General features: G+C 40.9%; 1 protein-coding gene across 1 annotated transcript in view; it reads left to right on the top strand.

Moving 5' to 3' along the window:
* The window catches only part of PEPD (peptidase D), a 145434-nt gene that overhangs the window by 26901 nt on the left and 93204 nt on the right, over positions 1–25329 (top strand). Inside the window, exons 7-9 of the mRNA XM_041396265.1 lie at positions 10256–10300; positions 16580–16655; positions 18031–18077. Coding sequence (XP_041252199.1) covers positions 10256–10300; positions 16580–16655; positions 18031–18077 — 168 coding nt within the window. The remainder of the gene's footprint in view (positions 1–10255; positions 10301–16579; positions 16656–18030; positions 18078–25329) is intronic.

Below are 25329 nucleotides of genomic sequence, written 5' to 3'. Positions count from 1 at the left end.
ATCCTCATACATCCATTTCCTCTTTTGGGATTGGAATATTTGATTTTCAGATTGAAGAAAAATTAATCTTTAAGAGTAGCCTCCTCTTACTGAGTTCCTTGTACATTATTAATCTAGATATTATGGATTCTGGTAATGCACAGTCTTCTGGAAAAAACATTACATTACAGGTGTAAAATAAATTCACAAATCAGAAGAAAAAGGAATAATAATTTCTCTGTCTAGATGTGAGCTTTTAGTATCCTTAATGCTGTCTTTTTTATGAAGTTTGGCTACTAGTGAGGTGAAAATGTCTTCCTGCATGCAGTATTTTGAAAGGGAAGTAAATAGAAATACATCACAGCTTGCTCTGGGATGTGAGGATGATGGCCTCAATTTTTAATGAAATAAAACTGTCTGTTCTATTATGATATCTTTTAAAGAAGATAATTTTCTGGTTTTAGCTCAAGTGTATGGCAAAAAAGAAACAGACTCCCCTCATTAAAAAGCCTGTTAAAATAAGCAGTTGTGCTGAGATGTTGATCATTGACTCCCAGTCACCTCACTATATTTTTTTCCATCCTCCTCTGTCAATAGCATGTTAATTCTACAGTGAAGATGGTAGGGCACAGAATTTGCTGCAAGTCTGGGCACTCATTTGTATTGTCTGAGCATGCTTTCTGTTGGGATCATTTCTTTGTGTCAAGTGATCTGAAATCTGGAATCTGATTTCATAATTACTTAGGTCTCCCCTCTGTATCCTAAATGGGAATGTCATGGTTCTGTCAGGGATGTTGGAAACAAGGTGCCAGGCACACCTGGCAAAAAACACCTTTTGCTGCCCACTGAGTTAGGTATGAAGTATTCCACAATAAACGCAGGTCACTTCTCATGAGTGTTTGGTGTGCTCTCTGCTGTTACAAGCAGTATGAGTTCTGTTGCTTTGCCCCAATAGATGGTCATATGCTCTCCACTTACAGGTGGACTCAAAAATCCGTGTGGAGCAATATCTCCAGTTTTATCTGATACACCTCCACGTGGAATACAAACAGGTATTAGCTTCACCGGCAGCTCTTTATTGGAATGATGTACAAAAGTCTGTTTGAACTACCAAAACCCCCTTTTTTACCCTGAATTTCACTAAACTCAGTTTAAAGAGTTTAATTAGTAGGCCATGCACTAGTCAACGTAGGAATTAAGCTAGGAAGCCACTCCATCTAGCACTTCATTTGAGATTTTAATAGAGTGTCTCCTATGACACTGAATGATATTTAAGCGTTGGCTTCTCAGTGAGTGCTGGACGTGCTGCCCGTGTGCTCCAGGAGGAGTGCTTCTCCATTCTTAGCAGGGATTTCCAGCTGTCAGCAGATATTTCTCTTCGAGACTTGGCACACGTTCATCCCTCTCCACCCCTAGGCACTGGGTCATTCATTTTGCTGCCTTTGACAGGTCTGGTTGGTGCCTTCCCCTCTCAAGCTCACAGTATGGAAGAGCATGCACTGATTTTGTTGTTGGATCTACTCCCCTCTTCTGACAGAGACCATATCTTCAAACTACTTGTCACTCCAGTCTTTCTTGGTTCTGTTTGTGTCTCCTCCTGGGCTGTGGTGGCTCTGGTGAGCTCGTGCTTGGTCCATGTGCAGGGGGTAACTGGGGGTCTGGAGGAGGGGGTGAGCTTCCTTTTAAACTCTGCTTGCCTCAGAATTTTGTAATTGTCTATATAAACCAGTCCATTTTATATTTGTTTTCAATACAGACCCAAATCAAATTTAACTTTCCTGCTTTCCTGTTTCTCCACCTGTCTTGTAGCAAATATTTCCTTTAGAAAGATATATTTCAGATGTGTTGATTGCTTCCAGGAGGATTACACCCAGAGCAATGTGTTCTTTCAAAGTGTGCTCCCTCCTGCCTACCTGTGGCTGTGCTTTGCTGGCTCTCTCAGTCCTCAGCTCAGCCAGGCTCTGCCCTGGCCATGATGCTCTATTTTATGCCTGATCTCCTGTTTGTTTTGTTTTCTGCCTTCCTGGCTGAGATCTGTTTTCTTGCTCGGACCATTTTTTGTTTCTCTTGCTTCCATATGTCTTTTTTTCTCCTAAGCTGACCTGGCCCAGTGGGGATGGGGGGCGCAGGGAGTGTTTCATGATGGATAATAATGAAAATAATGTCTAATTTCCTGAAAAAGGTGAATCTTGCTCTCTTTGCAGACTGTTCATCTGCTTCTGTCAGAAGCTGTCTTTTTCTTACCCTAGTGATTTTACTTCCCTTCCTTACTTTTTGAACCTTTTGAACTTCTGGAACATTATTACTTAAGCTATTTGGTTAATTTTTCTACTGTCATAAATAGTCATTTGAGACAAAATGACTGCTGTGGTTGTGGGTTATTTCTGTGCCCTGAGGATCACCCTGAAGTTATTTTTGTCATGCTAGCAATAGCTAAGCTTGATTCTATCCTGATTATAGAATCTGATTATAGTGGTGAATTATTTCCTGGTTTCCATTAGTTTATGTATAGCTCTCTCATATAGCAAGGGATGTTGCCCTTCAGAAAAGCTGGTCTGCTGCTGCAGGCTGTGGAACAGAGGCCAGTGGTACATGGAAAGTTCCCTGCTCAGCAGAGGGCCACTGAGGGACCAGCCTGGAACAGGGATTGAGACAGGAGACCTGGACCATGTCCTGGTGCTACTCCTGGTAACTCCCCTCATGTCAGCTCTGTTTGCAGCTCCTAGGAATCCTGCAGAAGGGGATTGCTCACTTGCCCCAGAAGGCTGAACCAGAGAAGGCAGATTTCTAAAGTAGTTCTAGTGCTTTCTTTTCTAGAAATTCATACTTCTATTTGCTAATAGAGGCCAGTTCTGTGTTTGCAGGTTTTTTTCCCTAATTCACGGATCCATTCTTCAAATGTGCAGGATTTTCTTTCATCTAATCATGTCAGTTATGTATCCCTTGTAAAAATGCTTTGAGAGGATGTGACTCACCATACAGAAAATGTATTTTTAACCTGTAGGGTTGAACAGTAATGTACCATATACTTTAAATCACTGTTGAATAAATCTTTGCTCACTGTGTCGGCAGGGTTTTTTTCATCCTCAGAGTCAATTGAGGTAAATGATGGACAGTTTAAGCAATGTACTTAATGTTTAAAGTCCTGCAGTGAATTCCTCCTTTCATATTGGATAGCCAAATCAGTTCATTAGGACAAAGACTCTCCATGCTGAAGAAGAGAATTCTAACATTGTGTATCAATACCTTTTAGATTTTTATCACTGTAGACACACAGAGTGTATTCATTAAACTGACAAAAAGAGGTCTCATTATACAGTGCTTTTATATGGGAGGTGTAGATTTCTAGGGTTGTTTTAACTAATGAATTTGTCTTGCATGTGAAAGGACAACTGAGTATGAAATCAATTTGGACATGCCTTAAAGTGTAGTATTTCTTAGTTCTGCATTGATTAAATGGGAGCATTAATATGTTACAGATTGCAACTGTAGCAAATGCCAATTTGTTTTCTTCCTCAAGACTACATATCTCATCATCTAAGTATTGTCAGTCTGCAAATTGCAGAAAAATGTAGAATTAGATTGCACTGCCTAATCCTCCTAACATTAGGGTAGTACGTGTTTTGTTACAAGTAAATTGTTTGCTGTCTAGTGAGATCAAAACTTTGCTGGGAGGCCATGGTCAGGGGATTTTATGTAGGGGTTTGTGCACAAATTATGTGAATGAAACATAATACTGTTGGTGGTGAAAAGCTCTTCCTGTTGAGTTTAAGCAGTAACTTTCAGGATGTGGTTGGTTTGTTTGGCTGCCTTGCTGGTACATGTCCTGGTGCTGGCCAGGACAGGGTTGATTTTCTGCAGTGTCTGGGAGGGAGCACAGTCAGGACCCAGGTGTTGCTCTGTCCCAGCTCATGTCAGTGCTGGGGCTGGGGAAGGGATTCTCTCTTGAAAAAGGGTGTTCCTTCCTGCAGGGAAACGTGGAGGGCAGAACGGTCCCATTGGGTGTTTTGTCAAAGGTTTTCCATGTAAATATTTTCTTTGACTTATACCTTTTGTTCTTAATTTTGTTGCTGTTGCTGTTCATTTTCTTATCTCATTGCTGTTTCCAGAAAATTATTTTTGTATCAACCCATGATCTTTGCTTTTTGTAGTTCCACTGGGAGGGGGAGGGGAAGCAAGTGGCGCTGTTGTTCTAGTGGGAGCACTAAAGAAAGAAAATGGGACTACTTTTGAAGGACTATTTTGCTCCAAAGGTTTGAAAGTTCAACTCTGAACAGCTACAGGACCCTGTTAAAGTGAAAAAATATGTGACAGCGGAAAAGCTGTGGCAGTTCCAGAGGGGCACAAAGTTATGCAACGTGCTGGGGTCTGGCTGTGATTTATCAGACACTAGACAACACCCTCAGGGGGAGGAGGAGGAGGAAAGCAGAGCAACAGGTGCTGTGAGCACACTCCCACCTGCAGCTGAGCCAGAGGAACAGCCCGTGCCAGGAGCAGTTGCACCTGTACAAACAAAGAAAGCCAAGACAATTTGCTTAGTGAGGGATGAAGAGGAAGCAGGGCCCTCACAACAGGAGGAAGAGGCAGAGCCAGAGATATTCACCCAATCCCTATCCCTAGGTGAGCTGGGAGATGTGCAAAAAAATTTCATATGCCAGCTGGCAGAGCCCCTGGTGACCCGGCTGGAATATTGTGTCCCATGATATGAAATCAAGAAGTGAAGCCAAGCAGCTGGGATCCCTGTCTCAGGATGTGGAATTGACCAGGGGATTAGAAAATGAACAGAAGATCAGCCTCAAACAAGCAGTCCCTATAAATCCAGATGACATCCAGTGTACACAGCCATGTTGTTGAAGTTCCTATGGAGCATGTAATCACTGTGTGCCAACTCACTGGCTGTGAGCTCATGAAATAACAACAGTCAGTGGACAATTTGGTTATCAAATGCAAGATATATGAAGAAAGTATTTCTTACCCACTACAGTTCTGCATCACACCCATGGAAACACTGTCCAAGGTTTTCCAACAATTTAATGAAAGTGCTCCCCTGCTCGAGAGAGAGGGGACACACCATGAGGCAAGCTATGGTTTTAACTGCATGATCACAGAGAGGATATGAAGAAATGGGATGGAAACTGCACCCCTGCCCTGGGTGCTCAGGTATGTGAGTCAAAAGGAGGAACAACCACCACAGGAAATTAGCCAAGGATAAAAGCAGCTCCAGTTTCCAGTGGATAAGTCCTCAGACAGAAGGGCTGATGTTACTTTTTATCAATTGGCACTGACTCACAGCTCCCCTGGCACCCTGAGTGCCAGTGCTGGGCTGGATGTTCAGAGGAGAAGTCCCTTCCACAATCCTGGCCCTGATGCCGTGTGGAGTAAGGGGATAGCTCTGGTTACACCTTGAATAGGAAACCCCAATTGCCCAGGGATCTTGAAGGTTACCAGGAACTGGCCTGAAGGGGAAAATTTTGGATTATCATCATAAGAGGAGGAGAAGGTGAGTGCTGAGGAGGCCCCACCATGTAATCAGCTACCGAAAAAGGAAAAGTGATGTGCTCTCCTCACTGCTGTACCACAGAGATCACTGAAAATGGAAAGCTGCTGCAGGGAGTCCTACACAATGAGTCACAAAAGCTCCTGAGGGACGAGGTGGATCAAGTCAGGTTGCAGAGCTGAAAGCCTCCAGATGGCCTTGGATGTCACTGAAAGAGAGAAATGGCCAACACTGCCTCTGCACTGGCTCGTGGGTGATGGCAAATGCCCTGTGGGGGTGGCTGGACTGGTGGGAAAAGAGCAGTTGGCAGCACAGAGGGGAAACCCACCAGGGCTGCTGAACTGTGGCAGAACATCAGTGCCTGGGCAGAGACCCTGGCTGTCCAAGTCCTTCCTGTGGGGCTGCAAAGGATATCACAACAGCAGACAGGTGGATTGGGCTGCCAGATTAAAGGGTCTCAGGTGGATCTGGGCTGGCAAGGCTGAGTTATTTCTGGCTTGGTGAGCCCATGACACCTCAGGTCGTCAGGGAAAAGAGGCAACATCCAGATGGGTGTGGATCGAGGGGTGGCTTTAACCACAGACTCCATCTCCCAGGTTATCCATGACTGAAATGTGCTCTGCAGGCAAGCAGGGCCAAAGGGGTAAAGCCTCTGTGGTGTGAGGGACCATGGGGGAAATATAAATAGCGGGAGGCCTGCAAATTGATGGCATCATGCTCCTGCCAGACCCACCAAGGCAAGCTCTGACACTGTGGAAACAACCACTGGATGCTGGAGATTCATTCACACCACTGCCTGAGGCACAGTCCTTGACAAACAAGTCCTGTGGTGACATGGCACCCCAGAAAGAGCTGAGTCAGGCAGCAGGAGTCATTTCTGAAAGGGACTCATGGACACCTTGGCCGGAGAGCCCAGGACTGGGAGGGTGTTTCATGTTCCCTGTCACAGACCTGCCTCTGGGAAAGTCGAACGCTGCAATGGGCTGTTCAAAGCCACGCTGAAAGCAGTGGGTGCTGGGACCTTTGGACATTGGGACCCACATTTAGCAGGGGCCACCTGGGTAGTTTTCACTAGAGCTCTGCCAATGGAGCTGGCCCTGTTCAGTCAGAAGCTCCACGTACCTTAGCAGGGGATACAGTCCCCATGATGCATATGAGAAATGTGTCAGGGAAGGCAGTGTGGATTTGTCCTGCCTCAGGCAAAGCCAAACCCATGTGTGGGACTGCTTTTGCTCAAGCACCTGGTGGGTGATGAAGAGGGATAGAGAAACATGATATCTACCTCGAGGGGATTTGATTTTTGGGTGAGAACAGTTTGTGATGTTGAATTGTACAATACTGGTTGCTGAATGACGCTGTCACTCTGTGCCATTGCTACCACAGACAGTGAGTATGGATTGCTCAGATACCAGTTGTGAGCTCCTGGTGCAGCAGTCAGCAGACAGCACACCAGCTCTCCTGACCTGGATGACATCTAGGATAGATGTACACACAGCCATGGACCCATGCATGTTGTTTACACCCCTTCATGTCATTGCTGGGGCCAGGAGGAAGGGACCCTCTTGCTTTGGAAGAGAAGAGTGTTCCTTCCTGTTGAGAAACATTTTGGGCAGAACAGTCTGGTGTTTTGTTTATTGTTGATTTTTTTTCCCATGGAAGTTGTTTCTTTGTCTTACACCCTTTGTTATTAATATTGTTGCTGTTACTGTATGTTTTCTTATCTCATTGCTGTTTCCAGTAAATTTGTCTTACCTCAACCCATGATCTTTGTGCTTCCAGTTGGAGGGGAAGGGGGCAAGTGAGTGGCAGTGATGCTGTGGTTTTGGCGAGAGCACTAAATTGGACAATACTATCCCTAAACCAACACAGTAAGAGTAAGTGAGATTGAAGCATGATTTGAGTCATCAGCCTTTGAAGTCTCACAGTTATAAACAGGTGGCCTTGTGGCTGCTCACACAGGACCCACAGCTGCCACGAGGTGGGTGGAGCTGAGACAGTTCTGTCCTTAATCTTTGATTTCCTTGAGAAAGTGGCCTGCAATATTCTCTTGCACATATGGGTTGATGCTGTGTCTAAGAGGTCTAACATCTTGTTTCCTAGTTGGCATACATCAGAAAGTCTGTCTTTCAGGTGAGAGAGAGAACTTCTGTTCAGCTGATGACCTGGCTCTTCTCCACCTATCAGCACGCTCCTAATTCAATCCTACTGCTTGTCTGTGAGTTTAATGAGCTTCCCCAGTTGACAGCAGATCAGAATTTTAAGGAACTGCCACACAGTAGGCATAGTAGGTGGTCCCAGCCAGCAAGACTTGGATTTCTGGCAGCACAAAGACAGTTCAAGAAGAGCCTGATGTCTTGTGAAGGCTGACCTAGAACAGAGGCTAGATGGAGTTATAGAATAAAGCAGGGATTTATTAGAAGGCCTCCCTGGATGCACCTTGGGCAGCACAAGAGCCCAGCCAGGTCTGCTCCCAAGGTGAACCAAAATGGTCACAAAATGCTCGAGCGCTCACGGGGTCTCTCACTGTGATCAGTTCTGCTCCATTTGCATATTGGAGTTAATTGTCCAGTTACAGCTTTAGGTTATGAAGTGCCATCCTTCTTATTTTCCTCTCTTTATTCCACCATTGTTTGTGCTCTTGGGCCTGAGATTTGGATCATTTGTCCTTGGTTCCCAGCTGGAGAAGGAATTGCTTTGTCTCCCTGCTCTGTGAAGAGAGCTCACCATCCCCTAATGTGAAGGTCTGCATACTAAACCAGCACAGAATCTGAAAATTATAAAAGCTAAAACCTGAGGCGTGGTCAGGAAAGATAAAATCCAGGGACTGAAATGGCTTTTCTAAAAGAGTGAGCTACTGTAAGTCTACACCAGTGTACAATTTTCCCCCCTTTTCTGAATGCTCAGGTGAGACAGTCTTCTTTTATGAGGTTTCTATTTGGCTCATTTAATTTGCTTGTGATTTCATCCATTTGTGCTTGTAGTTAAAGTGATCAATTCAGTTTTTTGAGATGTGGATTTTCAGAGTCAAAGTCAGCTGCCTTCTGTAACTGCCCTTCCTTGTGCTTTATTTTCTTTTGTTACTTCACAATAACCATAGCTTACTTCTGTTTGTGTAGAGCTGGTGTTGGGCACTCCAGTGCTGCGCTGTCTCCTTACATTTGCCTTCATTGATCAGTTTTCTGTCTGACATACTGGTGACATTACTGAAAGGTTTTTTGTCTCTTGTTACAGCTGCATCATAATTCTCTGTCTTGGTTTTCTGTGGTGCTGTCAATTGGTGTGTTCTCCAGCCACACAGGGAGCTCAGGCTTTTGGGTTCTTAGAATATTCATAGATTGATTTTACTATGTCATTCATATATTTTCTTCTGTATAAATTTGCATTTTACTGTCTCTTCCCTTGTAGAATTATTTCTGCATTGTTCTACAAAAGTGATAATTTTTGAGATGGTGATGATTAAATTGAAAACATGCCCTTTTGATACTTTGTTGTTTCCAAGTGACCAATTTTGTTATGTAGTGATGCACTGTTCTGTGACTGGTGGGTGGCTTTTTGTCTTGAATGTTTTTACAGTGATTTCCCATTAATACCCGTAATATTGAATACCATACAGCTTGTTCTTGTTGAGTGTTGTAATAAGTTTTTGGTTTGAGCTACTATCCTTCTCCTTATTAGGATTTTATAAGTTTATGAGCATCTGTTTCTGAAAAAGAGAAACATAGGGGGTTTTTTTCTGCTTTCTCAGGACACAGGAAGACCTTTACACAATTAAAAGGGACTTCTAAGTAATTTTTTTTAAATTGGATTTGTGCTTTCGTTGGTCCCTTCTGAGGTATAAAGAATGGTTAATAATCTGGAATAGACTTAGTTTTTTCCTTCCAAAATGTGGGAAAATGAACTGTTGCCTCATAACATTCTTTTGAAGAACAGTTGGGAGCTTGTAGCATTTTAATTCTCTTAAATACCCTAACTTGAGAGCCAACAATCCTGAGCAGACAAAAATATCCTTGATGCAGAACACTCCTTAGGCATATAAATTGTAAGCAAAAAAACCCCTTCAACAATGTTTGAAAATCCATTTGTGTTCCACCTAATTACTCAGCTGCTTGCTCTATTTGCCACTGTAGTGTTATTGTTTAGAGAGCCTCAAAATCATTCCAAGAATGCATGAATTGTTCATGTAGAAAATAAACAGAAAAATAGAGAAGTGTCAGAGGCCAAGGCGAGTTGGGAGCTTCTGCTTTGCCTCTTCTGCAGATTGGAAAAGACATGGAGAGGTCATTTTCCTTTTCACCATCCTCTAAGCAAGCTTGTTTGTCACATGGCCACCTTCTGTGCATACAGAAATGGGAAGGCTTGAAAGGATGAAATCTGCAATTTGCTGGGTTTAATTTCATTGAAGAGTGTTTGAGGAACAAAGTAAAAATCACAGAATAATTTGGAATGAATGCCTGGAGGTCAGTCTGGTCTGCCCCACAATCACAGCAGTGAACTGATAACCTAACATTTTATTGTTGCCAAAAGAAGTGTGATAAGCATGTCTCAAACATATTGTTACACTGGCTTCTGCACATTCTTAAAATTATGTATATGGTTTAGTCTCATGTATTTTAAAATTGAATGCATTCTTCTCACTGGGTTCTCTGTTGAATTCCCTTACAATACTTGTTTTCACTTTACTGCCTCAGAGAAGACGTGGTTAAAAAAAAAAAAGAGTATGAAGTCTCTGCTGTTGTGGCTGGCTGCTTTTTAATATTAGTGTCTTTGGGTTTTTTTTAGATTTAATGTCAACAACAAAATTCTTCATCCTGAAATTGCAGAATGGTGAGTAACATAAAATCTTTCTCTTTGAGCAGTGTTGAACATGCTTATACTGTACCATTGCTTCAGAGGGGTTCCCTCAGCTGAAGCCTCCTACTTTACCACAGGAGTTTTAATTTTAAATTGATTTCATGTTACGGACTGGAAATAATTGACAAACATAATAATAGGGCAAGGTAACAGCATTGAAAACCAAAGAATTTATGTAACATTTCTTAAGCATTTTATCTGGATACTCATTTCTCTAGGATGTGCTAGGGTTTAAGTCACATTCGTGTAAATATGAATTTGTATGAATGGGATAATTTATGTTCTAGCAACAGAAATCAAACGTAGATCAAAACTCTGTCTAAACAGGTAGTATTTAATTAGGTGTTATTTCTTCTCCAGGATTTATTTTAACAGCCTTTACTTTGTTGAATTATTATTCATATAACTGTACTTTGTAAATCTACTGTAGCCTATCTGAAACAAACTAGATGTGTGACTAAGTGCAAAGCTGCTCCATTTTACTAGTTATCCTCTTTGGTCAACATTGCTGACTTTGTCCATGTGGATTGCTCCAACTAAGGTTCTCTAGTTTTCCATTTAAAAAATTACTGAAGAAACACAGTAGTGGATGAAAGAACATAGTAGTGGATTTTTGTTAATGAATTGGGTTTTTATCTAAGCTTTTTTTGGGTGCATTAATCTAGAAATGAGGAAGCAAATCCTTAGTTAAGACAGATAAGGCTAAAACACAAAACACAGGTGCACCCTCTGACTACCACTGTTGCAGAGTATTGTATTGCATGCTACTACATATTATGCTTTTTAGTGCTTATTTTCAGCACATATGCTGAGAACTGTCCTCTGCTGTCTCCATCCACAGCTAATTGCCAGCTTGAAAACTGTGGAGATGCGTGGTACAGAGATGTTTTTTGAACATCAGTGATTTTGGAACATTTAGACTTGTTAAAAGGTCACGTATCTGTTGTGGCAGATATTTTTCATTGCTTGGCAGGATACAAAGCTGCAAAAGGGAAGTGGGAAGGAAGGAGGCTTTGTGTAGACATAGTTCCATCCCTGAGTTGTGGGGGACCTGCAGCTGTGGTGGTGGACTCATTGCTCCTGCTGATGAGTGTCAGGGGGACTGATCTTTAGATCTTACCTACTCTGTCCTTCTAGAGTTTGTGCCATGCCTTTTCCTAAACAGAGAGGTTATGTTGTAGGCTTGATTTCTGAATTTAAGAGAGGTGAGAAAGAGGATCTGGAGAGGGCCTGTCTGATTTCCAAGCTTTGCACTGAAGGCACAGCAGGACAACAGGGACAGAGATGGCAATTTTAGCTGCAGAAGGCTTTGGAGTAGGACTACAGGCTTTTTTCCAAGGTAGCTTTCAGGTTGTTTCCATCCACCTTACCAAGGTGTCATAAGCTTTTCCCCTCTGTGGATTCAGTTAAAGGGTGATTAAATCTTCTTTAGGAAGCTCAGGTAAGGACAAACTTGTCAGTGCCCTGGAGGTTGTACTGAGAGAGAAGGAGCACTGAGGCAGTAGAAAGGCAGCACCTGGAGCTGGGGTGGAAGGAATCATCTCTTTAGTAAATTGTGAGTGGCAGCCTGGAATTCTGATTCAGTTCTTTCTGCAGCCTGACAGAAGAGGGATGCTTGGTGTGCACCTTCCCTACACCTGGCTTTCAAGAAAAGCGAATTCTAAGTAAAGAAAAAGTTTAGATTTGTATTCAGAGATGTTTAAAAAGGTTTCACCGAGTTTGGTGGCTTTCATTTTAAGTCAGAAGTATGTTAAAGATGGTTGTTAGGATTTAAGTGTCTGGTGCAATTAACATGGGAAGGATAGGTCATGTATATTAAAGCTTACTAAAGTAGAAATCTCCTTTGAATGTCAAGTTACCAGCCAAGAACGTTTGTTTGCAAAGCAATATTTTTAGAGTTAAGAACATTTTTCTTTTAGGAAGATGAATTCTTGTGGGTTATATTCTGGGGTAGGAAATTGCATCCTTTGAATCATCTCCTTGCAGGGAAGCATTTCGTTTCAGATTTGGCAAGCCCTGAACTACTGTGTTTTACATGGTACTTGTCAGAAAAACTTTGCTCTGTGCCATGCAGTCAAACTGCCAGCTAGAGATGAAATGGCTGAGCTTTCTGAACCAGCTAGGGGGAACTGGGAGCTACAAAAGGCAGCTCTAGTATTATACAGTCTTCTAATAAAATGCAGAAAAAATGACAAGAGGCAAAGTGTTTGTGGTTAAGGATCTGTTGCCTCTCTTGTTTACTTTTTCAAGATGTCATCATTTTCTGACTTGGTATGGAACTTAAAGATAAGAAAGAATAATTAAACCTTACACTGGACTTCAGCAGTTTGCAGATGGTGTTTTTTTGGTTTTTTGGTGTTTTTTTTCATTTTATTGAGTGGGTGTATTTCCAAACAAATTTTAAAACTTTCATTTTAAATTTAAGGGCTTCCACTTCAAATTTCATAGTAAATGGGTATGCTAAGTATTGATTCCAGTGTTTTGAAAAGAAAATGCCATCTAACAGAAGAAAGAATTCAAACTTGTCTAAATTATCTCCTTAGCAATCAGGAGTTTTCTTTGACACCTACACTTAGCCAAATGGCCTTTTGTTCCTCTAATTTGCCAGTGTCTATCATAATCATGTTGTTGGTAGAAGTAAACATTTGGTAATTTGCAGCTTTGTGCCTGTATATACTGTATTTTCCTGTAAACTCAGTGAAAATGGAGTTTGATAGTTGTATGTGGAAGATTTCATATGTTCTGGTTTTTTGCATTATTTTGATGTAAAGCTATAATTATTTCTTTGTGAAAACTGATCTGTATGCTAATATCTTAAAACTGTGCATTTGGATTTTTTTTTTTTGTTTTCAGAGGTTTTTCTATCTATGCTGTAAACCTCTTAACATTTTTTTGAGCTCCTGTCTGTGATGTTCATGCACCTGTCTTTCAGAATTGTACTGTGATGCCTCTCCTTTGCATATGTGCATTGCTGTGTTTGCTGCCATTGATGCTAATTCAGTTAGCAAGTTTTTATGCGAATATATCAACTGTGATAGAGAAATTTCTATAAATAAAATGTGGAAAGGTAACAGCAGAGGTGAGAAAGGGTAAAAATAAGGCAGGCCTGTGAAGTCTGCCCACATGGGCATCATGCTTACATATTAGGTGGTCTGTAAATCTAATATTTCCTGAAGGAAAAGGAGGAGTGGACATTCCCGGGTGTTTTCCAAGTATGTCACAGAAGGGAGACATTAAGGTTGTACACATGTAATAAAAAGCAGCAAAACAAGCCAGCTGATAAAACACTCATCTGATAACTGGAAACAAATAATTCTGGCAGCATTATCAGAGCTGCAGAATGCACATAGAGAGCCAATTTATGTATCTTTGAGGAGAGCACTTGTTTAGGAAAATACAGCTGAGTTGTGTGAGTTTCAGCCTCATAATTGCCTCAAATTCTATATGCTCTTCACCACTGGATTAGGTCATGCATGTAATTTGGCATCCAGACATTTAAAATGCCCAAACGCACTTTCGGGATTGAAATGATTCTTGTTTATATTAAAGTTTCTCTGTCCTGCTGGATGACTGACATGGGTGAAAAGACCAGCTGCTCATATGGCTAAGTGAAAATAAAAGTAGAAAATGAGTGTAAAAGGAGAATGAGAAAGAAGAAGTGTTTTTACACTGGTAAAATGAAGGGGGGAAAAAAAGGTGAAAGTTTTAGGTCAGTCCTGACACTCAGAGACTTGTGCTTCTATTTCAACTAGATTGCACTGGGTGGTCCCCCTGCTAATCTGAGGAGTGGAATCTTTGCATTAGCTGGAGCCTGGAAGTTATTTGTTCCCATTAAAACATTAATGCATTTATGGAGAGGCTGTAACTGGTCTAAGAGCTGTTTTTAATAGAATGTTGAAGTTCACATTCATGAAAAAAGGTGGGATTTTCTTCCTGTCCTTATTTTGGAAGTGGGGGAAAACATCATGAGAACTGTGGACACTCATCACAGGATTGCCCTGAAGTGCCAACCACTGCTGTAAACCTGGCTTGGGAGGGTGCTGCCTTTTGCACTGTCAAAACAGGGAGAAGGTGGTGAAACACAGGCTCTTCTACCAGCCAGACATGATGTGGGAGCTCCATCAACAGCACCACTGTAACCCAGGAGCCCCGGGTCTGGTGTAGGGTGAAGTTGATCCTGTTCCCTGCACAATCCTCTCTTCTCCTTCCTTCTCTCCTTCACTCCTTGCATAGTTTTTGTTGGTCTCAGAATGACTAAATATTTTCTGTGAAGTATTTCAGTGCCTGACCTTGTGTAAATGAAGGAGCTGCATTGCATAAATAGTCAGTCTGAGGCTGAGCATGAATTTCTATATTCCAACAGATACCTGAGAAGTTGTGATCTCATACAAATATCTTGATCCTGAAGCCTTATGCCCAAGCCAAGGGAAATGGTTTCTAACACTGTTTGCACTTGCTGTGGAGCAGTTACTAACTTTTATTACCAGCAGATTGCAACAAAGAGATTAGACAACTGAATTATGAAACAACCTATTTTTCGGGCAATTGCAGATCATGGATATGTACTGTATACTGAAGGTAATATAAAGGCACATCAAACAAGTATTAAATTACCCTGCTAGCACATGCAGTCTTCCAAGAAATAGGATTAAAAAAAATTTAAAAATCTATACACCTTCGCTGCCTCATTCTAACAGAAATATATTTGAACCACTCTTTTTTATGTCTTGGCTGAAAGACAGGAGTGGAAGCTTGTTTCCTCGCTCACAGTCAGCAGATTTTACCATCTCAGTGTGATTTTTTCACCTGGGTGTGCATTTTAAAACCTTGTATTTCTCGTTCTCAATTGCATAGTGATTATTTTGTGTCACCTTCCATTTGACTAAGAAAGTCAATCCACTCCCCTCTACAAGTGTTTCTGTTTGTAAAAGCATTCTGATCAATATCAGGATTTTACGAAGGTACCTTTACTCTTGCCAGGAGAATTATGTTTGAAGGGAGTGGCTGTGCTGTAGAAATGCACCGTCTGTGGAAAATGCTGTAATCTCACATCAGAAGCACTGCTGGCTGAGAAACCTGTTTCTGGACTCATTAGACTCATTAAAACAAACTATGGAGCAGAAATACAGTAAACAGTTTTCTACAGCAGTGTGAGGAGGAGCATGTTGCAATAAAAAGAGGGGTCTTGGTGGCAGTTTGAAAGTGTAACATTTATGGTTCTGTGCAACTGCTGCAAACCCTGAAGTGCAGCTCGAAAACATGACTGACATATTTTCATACAATTCAATAGATGTAGTTCTGTACTTTGTAAACAGTATGTGTGTACTTCGCAGCTGCCTTTGAGATGGGCATGAAAAATACCAGGAATTCAGTTTGTAACAGTGGAAGGAGTATGTGGTGTTTAATAGAGGTTATGGAACTGTGTCTGCTTTACTGTGCATGTGACACTCAATAGCTGCTTTTGTTTGAAGTACATGGTAGAAATACATGTAGAGAAGAGTTAAACGGTGCATCTTTGACTTGAGTTCAGAAAGAGTATCAAGGCTCATAAACATACATGAATTCAGTATCTCATAAAGCACAAAGAGTAGGATAGGGTTTTTAGGGTATTGGTTTGTTTGGGGCTTTATGTTTTTTATCTTCCTTCAGAAGCATGTGAAAGAATGGACATCATGGCTGTAATTACTGCTGCTGTGGTTCCTGAATTTGTGGTTTGGGTTTTAGAATACCAAAAAAAATAGCATTTTTTCACACGACCCCTTGCCCACCTTTTGAGGTGTTGCAAATAGGTGGGAGTTGGGATTGTGAACAGAAATTCTGGAGCTCTGGGAATTTAAATATGTAAAATAGTTTCAAATTGTGTTTAAAAGGAAATCAAGCATACTTGTACAAATGTTCCATTTGAAGTAGTGTTAGAGTTATGACAAATGCAGAATTGCATTGGTTTTGTTCCTAATGTATTGTAGAAGAGTTGAAAAAAGGTTGGTTGAACCACTTGTTTATAAGTATTAAATAGGGCAGGCTGATATTTGAAATTCTTGTGACTTGCCTTTGTAAGATTGTTTTGCTAATGCTGAATCAATGCCAACAATACTTTGCTGTCATGAATACTGTAATAGCTGTTTGCTCTTGAGGTGTACTTGATCTAATCTTATTACAGGTGATGCATATTATTTTCAGGGTTTTTTCATTTTGCATTCTTTAGCTGGGAAGTTGCAGTCTAACATGCTATCTGTTGTTCTTCTCTTTAAGTCGTGTCATTAAGACAGACATGGAGTTGGAAGTTCTGCGCTACACCAATAAAATCTCCAGTGAAGCTCATAAAGAGGTAATGGATCCTTTACTGTTAATAATTTTTGCTCTTAGTGTAGCAGTGGTACTCAGAAAATGTCCCCAGCAACCCAGAATTGCTTAGTAATAAAATAATGGAAAGGCTGGATAGAAATAAGAGGATAATATCCCTCCTATTACAGGCCAGTAATGTACCTTGCATTGTCCTTGAACTCACTGGTGCGTTTGTGATGTGTGAGAAATGAAGTGTGGGTTTGGGTAAGAGCTCACCTCAGCAGAAGGTGACCTGCTTGCAGCCTATCTGTTCTGTGTGCACAAATACCTGTATCATGAGAGAAATAAAAGATCAAGATTATTCAGGCCCATGTGCAGCTCTGAAAAGCATAACTAGCAGGTAACCATCCCCAGATCCTGATGGACTGGGGAAGTGTTTCCATGCACAGTGTAGGACAGGGAAAGGATTCCTCAGGGTGCTCCCGAGAGCTGGCTGAGTCCCTGGGGCAGTGCTGAGCCCTGCTGTTCTGTTGCCATACCAGCGTGGCAATGACAAGTCCAGGCTCTCAGCAAGGCTACTCAGGTTGGACCTGGCACCTCTCCTGGTGGTCATGACAAAACCACCGTGGGTGTCAGTGCTGCACTCCATAGAGTGATGCAGACCTGCCCACGAGTTCTGAGAGTGGTGATGAGCAGGGGGAGCTTAGGTAAAACTAGGTGATGGGGTTACTGACTCAGCTGTTGTCTTGGCTCCTGCTCCTCAGATATCCAAACTATGAAGGGTAAGAATGTGCTAAAATGAATATTGTAAAACTGAAAACTCAAAGGATAGTAATTTTGCATTCATATTCCTTGTTTTTCGTCATCCTTGAATAACCTTATCCCATCTGAGAGTATTTTTTCTGTAGAGCAGCTGCCTAGAACTTCTATAATACAGAAACAAAGTAATAAAACTTTCTTAGTAAATCTGAGTACAAGGATCAGATTTATGATTTGTAAACTGGTGTTAACTCTAGTAGTTTTCTGTTGATTCAGATTTCAAAGTATAAAAGAGACTCTCCCATGTAGGATAATGCAGTTCATAGCTTTGTTTTGCCTAAGTAGAACAAAAGGACTTGCTGCCATGTTCACCACAGCTTTCACAACTGAACATTGGTATTTTGATGAGCTGCCCTTCATTAGGATGTAGTAGTTTGGCAATTAAACTTGCTTTATTGCTGGAGACTGCAGGCATTTTTAAAGATTTAAGTGTTTGATTCCAGTGTAGTTTTAAAATGCATGTACTGATGTAAATTTAAATGAAGTACAGATGATATTTTTGTAATATAGGTTTCTCTGGAGATAGTCATAAGTCATAAATTTATAAATATGAGATTTCCTCCTGCTATGATGGTCCCATGCTAATATGTATCTTACAGGTAATGAAGGCTGTAAAAGTAGGAATGAAAGAATACGAGATGGAGAGGTAAGAGTTCTTACACTAATTATAATAAAAAAAGATAATATCTTGGTAGCAGGGGGAAAAGCAATAGCTGAGACAATGCAGTAGCGTGGATTCAGTTGAGACTGAGAGTTCATTGGTGTTTGAAGGCCATTGTAAGTATTAATTTGTTATTTTGAGGTGGTACTTCATCTGTTTCAAACATGCATTTGATGAGGGGTCATTATTTTTTTGGTTAAGTGTAGCATATCTCTCTTCCTGGAATTACAGTAATTTACAGAAGCTTGATGAAATAGCTGTTCTCATTGTTTGAAGCCATCCAATAAAACTGTGTTTATGGTTAAACATTGCCTTTAGTCTGGTTGTGCTTAGAAGGCTGCATGAGTGGGTGTTTAAGAGTCTTATGAAGGGCTGTGTGCAATTACATTTTGCCTGCAATTACAAGACAGCAGTACCTGTACTTGGCCTGCACAAGGAGCTCAGATTACACATGTGATGGGTGTTCTACAGCTGCTGAGAAGTCAATAAGAAAGCAGCAGATGTCTCTTATGTTGAAAAGAATGTGCTGTACAGGAATCCATGAGGGGTTTGCTGGTCCTAACTGATACACTAATGATGTGTCTAGATCTAAGGAAAACATTGCTTCCTCTCTTGGATCAATATTTACATTAGATCATCAGCATTTATCATGTAAAGCATAGTTTTGATCATCAAGTCCATTTATTTTTAGCTTGTATATGATATTTTCAATTTTCAAAGTATTTATATAATGAAGAAATAGAAAATAGCAGTCATATGTCAGTTACTGTTGTTTCTTGGCAGTAATTTTTCAAAGGCTTGTAAGCAGGCTAGAGAAGCACCCAGGGAAGGGAATATAAAGAGATGACAGCATTTGTCATCAGGATTTCAAGGTAGCTCAAAAGACAAATAAAGCCCTTAGAAGATACTGATGTATCATTTAAGCAGTTTAAATTTCTGAAGACTCTATAGGCTCATGCCTATAATTTGTCAGTGCCTCAAACTGCATTTATATATACCACAAGGTAACAGGGGAAAAATAAATTGTTTACATTCTGTCTTTATTTTTGAACTTTTGTGTTTGTGTTCATTTTATTCACTGACCATGCTATATGTGCTAATAGTGAAATTTTGGCTCTGGAAATCATTAGCAATCAAAAATTTCCCTAGAGCAGAATTTCTTCTCAGGTGCTTTTAAATGCCAGTTTGATTTAAATGTCATACAACAACTACATATATAAACACTCTTCTGTAAGTCTACAAGGTATATTACCTTTTTTTCTCCAGGACTTTCATTCTTCCCTGGCTAGTTCCTTCCACGTATCAACTATTTGAAAAGATTATTTGTGTCTTTCAACTGAAAAAAGAAATAACTTAAGCAGCTACCACACCTATTTAAAATTGCCTTCTATTCTTCCATAAATCTTGATGGATTACACTTCTTGAAAGAGTTTGAAGTTGCTTTGGCTAATGAAAGAGGTCTTGGCAGACTGCTCTACTGTGTCTGCCTTGGAGACTATAATTAGAATTTCAGTTTCTTTTACTGGTGGAATTCATCCCTGCACCTGTTCCTTTAGGGGAAAAGTGCCCTAAAAATTTAAATTGTCTGCTATTCTTCTGTCTGCTAGGAAGAATAATGGCAGAGATCCCAAAAGCAATTAAAATTGTCTGTTACTGGATGTTGCCTTAACAACTTAAGTGTTGCCTTTTCTTTGTCCATTTGGTTAAACACTGGTAAATGATTTTGAACCAGTAATGTGTTAATGCTGAGATATATAAAATATAAATGCATTTAACTGCAACTCCAATCAGCCCTGACTTCTTTTCTGGTTTCATATTATTTAACTTTAATGTGTGGTCGGTTGACTTTAAGGAGACAGCCAAGGCAATTATCTACAAACAGTAATTCACAGTGTGTGTAATTGCATATAAAGTCATTTTGGTAGGTCAGGTTCTGGGTTTTCTCTGAAGCAGTTTGTTTAGTATTTCTGCTTATCTCATGTTTAATTAATCTTCTTTAATTAAAGGCTTTTAATTATGAAACTGCTCTGTAGTGAATATATTTTTCAAAATACAGCAAAATGGTAAAAAAAGGTCTTCAACTTGAGAAGTGTGTGAGTAAAATCTGTGACTCCAGCAAAGTTGAGTGTGAGTATATAGACAAAGATGTTTTGTGTGTATATATATAAATACACTGGAAGTACTAATTAGGACTACAGTTATCTGTTTCAGAGTGCTCTGAAGGCCTGGAGATAACTTCTCTAGATTAGTGTTTATCAATTTCTAGATTTCATCTGTGTATTATCAAATTAAGTATGGAATCTTCTGTTCATTGCCTCAGTTGTTCCCTTTTTATTAAAAAGAATATTTTTACAATTGGGTGGCTGCTTGGAATGTCAGTTTGATTGGGGAATGATGTGAAAGTGTATGCTGTAGCAACAGGTGAGTGACATCCTGCATCACGAGTTCTGGACACAGAATTTATCAGCTGTTGTATGTATTGCTCTTTTTGTGGGGGTTTATCCTCTTCTTAATAGCACTGAAGGTCCAAATGTCCGAAATATCAGAATAAGACTCTCCAACACTGAGGCTGTATTAAAGAGGGCATCATTTATTCAGGCCTGAGGTTCATGCTGGAGATCCTAACCTAACGTGGACTCGTGGTTCTATAAATGTTTCTTATATACAGTTACTACATGCATATTAAAATTTACCCACTACCATAAATCCCACCCCGTGTTCCCAGAGGTTCAGTCCTTTGTTTTTTCTGTCATGGCATTCTTGAGACAGATGTCTTATTTTCTTCCAGCTGTCCTTGCTGAAAGCAGCTTTTGCATGCCTTGTTTCTTTGCTAACTTAGAAATAATTAACCCTTTTGGTGTTGCTGTGATAGGTGTGTGTGCACAGTCCTGAGTTCATTAGATGATTATGTATTTATTTCTCACTGCCTTGAGGACGCCAGGCAGCAATAAACCAACCCTGAACAGCCATTCCCTTGTCCCACACCCCCCTGGATTGTGTGACTGTCTTTGAAACCTCTGTGGCTGCTGAACACGGCAGCACCTGGGGGTTACCATGCAAATAACTGTGATTGCAGTGCCCAAAACCTGGGGCCTGATCCTGCAAGTGGAGCCTTCTAAAACAGAGGAGCATTGCCAGTGTACCCCTGTATAGTGCACAGGGAGCACTCTGCTGGCAGGAAAGGCTGGCACAGCTGGGATTGTTCACCTGCACAGGAGAAGCTTCTATTGTGGCCTAATTGTGACCTTCCAGTAGTTCAAGGGAGCTACCAGAAAGATGGACAGACACTATTTACAGGGGCCTGTATCGACAAGACAAGGGGGGATGGCTTCAAACTGATGGAGGGCAGGGCTAGATGGGATAGTAGGAAAAAATTCATTGCAAGGGGAAGTAATTGTGGGGATTTTGTAGCAGTTAATACTGAACTTAAACTCCACTCTGCTCTAACGGCAATAATTTGAAGAACAAAATGGCAAGAAAGCAGCTACAGAGGTTTTTTCTTGTTGGTTTACAATGCTTACAGCCTATTTTTACACCTTGCCTCTCTTAGCAGCTGAGGCTGATAAAAATTCTTTATCCCTATTCTTTTCAGTGCTGTCCCTGATTCCAGAGCAGAGCTTGGGCTCTGAGCTGAGTTGTTGTTGTATCTGTTAGCGTTAAATTTCACTATCTGGGGAAGTCTGAGAGCACTCTCACGGATTATGGCTCTCATCTTTCATTTTTCTCTCTCTCCTCTGCTCCAGTGGAACAAACTGAAAATAAAACACACATGTTATTTCACTAAAAAAGAGAAAATAGGCAGAATAATTTTATTTTCCTTTGGGTGAAATGCTGATGATTTTAGCTAATCAGTATTTGCCACTTACCATTTCCTAATGATTTTGCTCTTTGAATGTTTTTGAAAAAGTCACTGACTTCTGCAGCAAATGATCTTCAAAAATACTTGGGTTTTTTCATGAGGCTGGATAGATTTTCAGCTCAATTATAACCTTCCTAAGTCCTTCACATAAGTGTGCATAGATAGTAAATAAGAATGCCCACTGCAGCTGACAAAAGTACACAGGTGAATCTTGCAGAGTTGGGAACGGTGTTGAATTGTGTCATGACCCTCACTGCTATTTGTGTATGTTTATTAAACATGAGACCAGCACTCCATTACTCACTCTCAAGCAGCATGTCAGTCTTCTTGGTTACTGATACGTCTTTTATGTCTTTTTTTTTTCCATCTTTTTTTTCTTTTTTTTTTAACAGTTAGTGTTGTGTAGCCTGGAAATGGCTTGACTGCCTTATTTCCCAAACTGCCTTGCAATTAGAGGTGATGTGTTTTTCAGGGTATGGTGCTGCTATCAAAAGGTTAGTTTTTAAACTTTAAAATACAGAGAGAGAGGCGGAAGGTGACCTTTTCCTGCATTTTAAAAACCCCAGTGCAATCCAGTAATTTTTCCTTTGTTTCTGCAGGCCTGTGTGGTAGGACAGGAGTCTGCCTGCTGTCTGGATGGTGGTTTGGTGTAAGATGATCCTGTTCCTGATGTTATTTATTTGTCTGTGTATCTACTTCTAGCACAAGGGTTGTAGGAAGAAGTGGATCAGCCACAATCTCTGTTTTTAGCAAGAAATCCTTATCATGCAGCAGCCCAGGAGCTTCTGTTCAGCATGGATGCACTGGGGCTGGCAGGGAAGGAGTAGCTGAGCCAGTGGTTTTGTGCCTGTGCCCGTGTTAGGGGCAGCAGGAGTCATCCAGGGCTTCCTAAAAATGGTGATAGGAAATGATCTGTGGTGTCCAGGGCCAAGTAGTTAGCTTAGTGCTGACAGCTCTGACAGCAAGTGCTGGTGCCTGCTAATTGCTTCGTTTGAGAGAGCTGCTGAATCTCCTGTGTTCAGTGCCCAGAGGGAAGTCAGATATAATGTGTTTGCCTGGAAGAGCAACTGGATTCAGAGAGACACTTCCTGCAGCCTTCCCCTGCTGCCCACCTTCCCTACGTACAGCTGGTCCTTTGATGTTTTAAATTAGGCTGTCTCCACTCATTTCCTAATCCAGCTGAAGTAAGGTTGTAAATAGTCTTTAAATAAATCTAAATTTAAAAATTGCTTTAGAAAACCCCTGAGCTTTGTTTCTCTTCTGTGACATACAGAGGCACAAATGCAAATGCAGAAATGGGGCAAAGGATTACCTGTGAGCATGGAGACCTCCTGTCTCAGCACCTCATCTGCTTTAGGAGATGTAAATCCACTGCAGAAGTTTCAGCTGCCCCAGCCCTGGCAAACATATGGCCACTTCCATTTGCTCTGCTCTCCCCTTTCTGCCCAGCTGAGAGGAGAAATGTGGGAGTTAGACACTTCCTGGGGCACTGCAGCCTCAGAGACCCATTTTACCTGAGCTGCTGGTCAGTGTGCTTGTGGTGGTTGGTGATGGACTCCATTAGCTACTGGGAGGGAGCAGGGCAGTTTCAGTGTATTCCAAGTAACCTCTCAGCATTTTCCCTTTGCAGGAGATCCCGGGGGAAGCTCAGGTGTTCTGTCTTTCAGTCACCTCCTGGTGCAAGAGTACTGTTTAATTGCACAGGCCACTCTTGTGACTTGTGGTTGAAATTCCACATATTTGGGTTTTACCCTCTACAAAAAAACTTTGAACTTGGACCATGTCAGAGATTTAAAATAAGCCCCTCTATCATCACAGAGATGCCAAAGAATTACCGTGCTCATACTGGAAAGTGGTTGCCTTCAGAAAGAGAGCTGTGGCAGGATGTACGCCACATGTGTGCACAGAGAATTTGGCTCATGGCACAGCAAAAGATAACCCAACTTTGAATGCTGTGTCACTGTCCTCACAGGGTTAGTAATATAGTAAATGTGATAATTTGTAATTATCCTTTGATTATCTTTTTGGAAATTAGAAAATACTAGCATTTTAATTTTGTAACATTGAAAATTGCAAGCATTATTAATTTCTGTGGATGTTTTCTACAGTGACTATTAGTCACTGCAGCAACTATTACTATGTTAAAGGAAGAACAAGCTTTCTTCTCAAATTAGCAATGATTCAGTTTTTACTGAATCTAGTGTGGTATTGAGATAGTGAACTAATTAACATTGCTAATGGCAAGCTAAGATTGGAGATATGTGAAATAGAACTCATTGTAAAAGACAGCAGGCTGAAATTATTATTTGATGTGGATTTTGTTCATGCTTGTTGAGACAAGTCAAAAGTAAAGATTCTGCTGTATGCAAGGCTTTATCTCCATTGTAAGCATTACCTCAATAATTTTTGCTAATTACTGATGAAGCAGAGAGATGAGAACTTTGTGGTTTTTGGCCATCTTTTGATAAGCAGAATTGCTTGTGATCATGGTCAGAGACCAGAAGCTCAACTTGAAGGAAAAGACTGTCCATTAATGTCATGATATCACACACTGACCTGAAAATTAAACCTGTTTTACACACATGAAAAGAAAAAGAGCAGATTTTTTTTTCCTTACTGCTGGCATGGTTGTTGCATAAATTCTTTTCTAAATTTGTTCTCAGAGCATCCTCATTGTCATAGTGTGCAAGTGACACCTTACAGCTTATTAAACAGCATTTCTAATGTCTATTGTGATGGCTCTTTTTTTTTTTTTCCTTGGTTTTCTGTTGTTGCATCGTCTGTGTAGGGGATGAATTGTGCAGAATTGTGTACTATTTTGGCAGGTGGTAGTTTTTTGAGTGTGTGCGTTATCAGCAGTATTGAAAAATGCAAGATCAGGGTTGTTGTTACAGGATGATATGCCATCACAGAATCAAGGTTGGAAGAGGCCTTAAAGATGAAGCCCAGCCACCAACCCAGCACCACCACTGTGAACCTCGCACCACTAACCCAGTGCCAAATCCAGATTCCTCTTAATCACCTCCAGGGGTGGTGACTCCACTTTCTTCCTGAGCAAACTATTCCACCACACGAACAGTGAAAAATATTTTTATGCTACCTAGTCTGAGTCTCCCTGTCTGACTCAGCTTGAGGCTGTTTGCTCTTCCTTCTGGATTATGGAGGCTTCATTCTTCTCCCCATCACCAACTTCCAGCTCTAGGAGATGGTTATCCTGAGGACAGCTTGTCCTGACATTGAAGACTGAGGCAAAGAGGTATGAAGCATTAACTATCTCTGCCATTTTCTTATCCCCTGTCTCTGCACTACCCTCTTGCATTCAAGAAATGATGGAGACATTCTTGACTCTCCTTTTGCTGCCAAGGTTTTTATATTTTA

This window comes from Onychostruthus taczanowskii, unplaced genomic scaffold, assembly GCF_017590055.1.
Source record: "Onychostruthus taczanowskii isolate IOZ18803 unplaced genomic scaffold, ASM1759005v1 scaffold127, whole genome shotgun sequence".
Taxonomy (NCBI): domain Eukaryota; kingdom Metazoa; phylum Chordata; class Aves; order Passeriformes; family Passeridae; genus Onychostruthus; species Onychostruthus taczanowskii.
The sequence above is the reverse complement of the archived record's forward strand: the minus strand, read 5'-3'. Positions and strand labels throughout refer to the sequence as shown.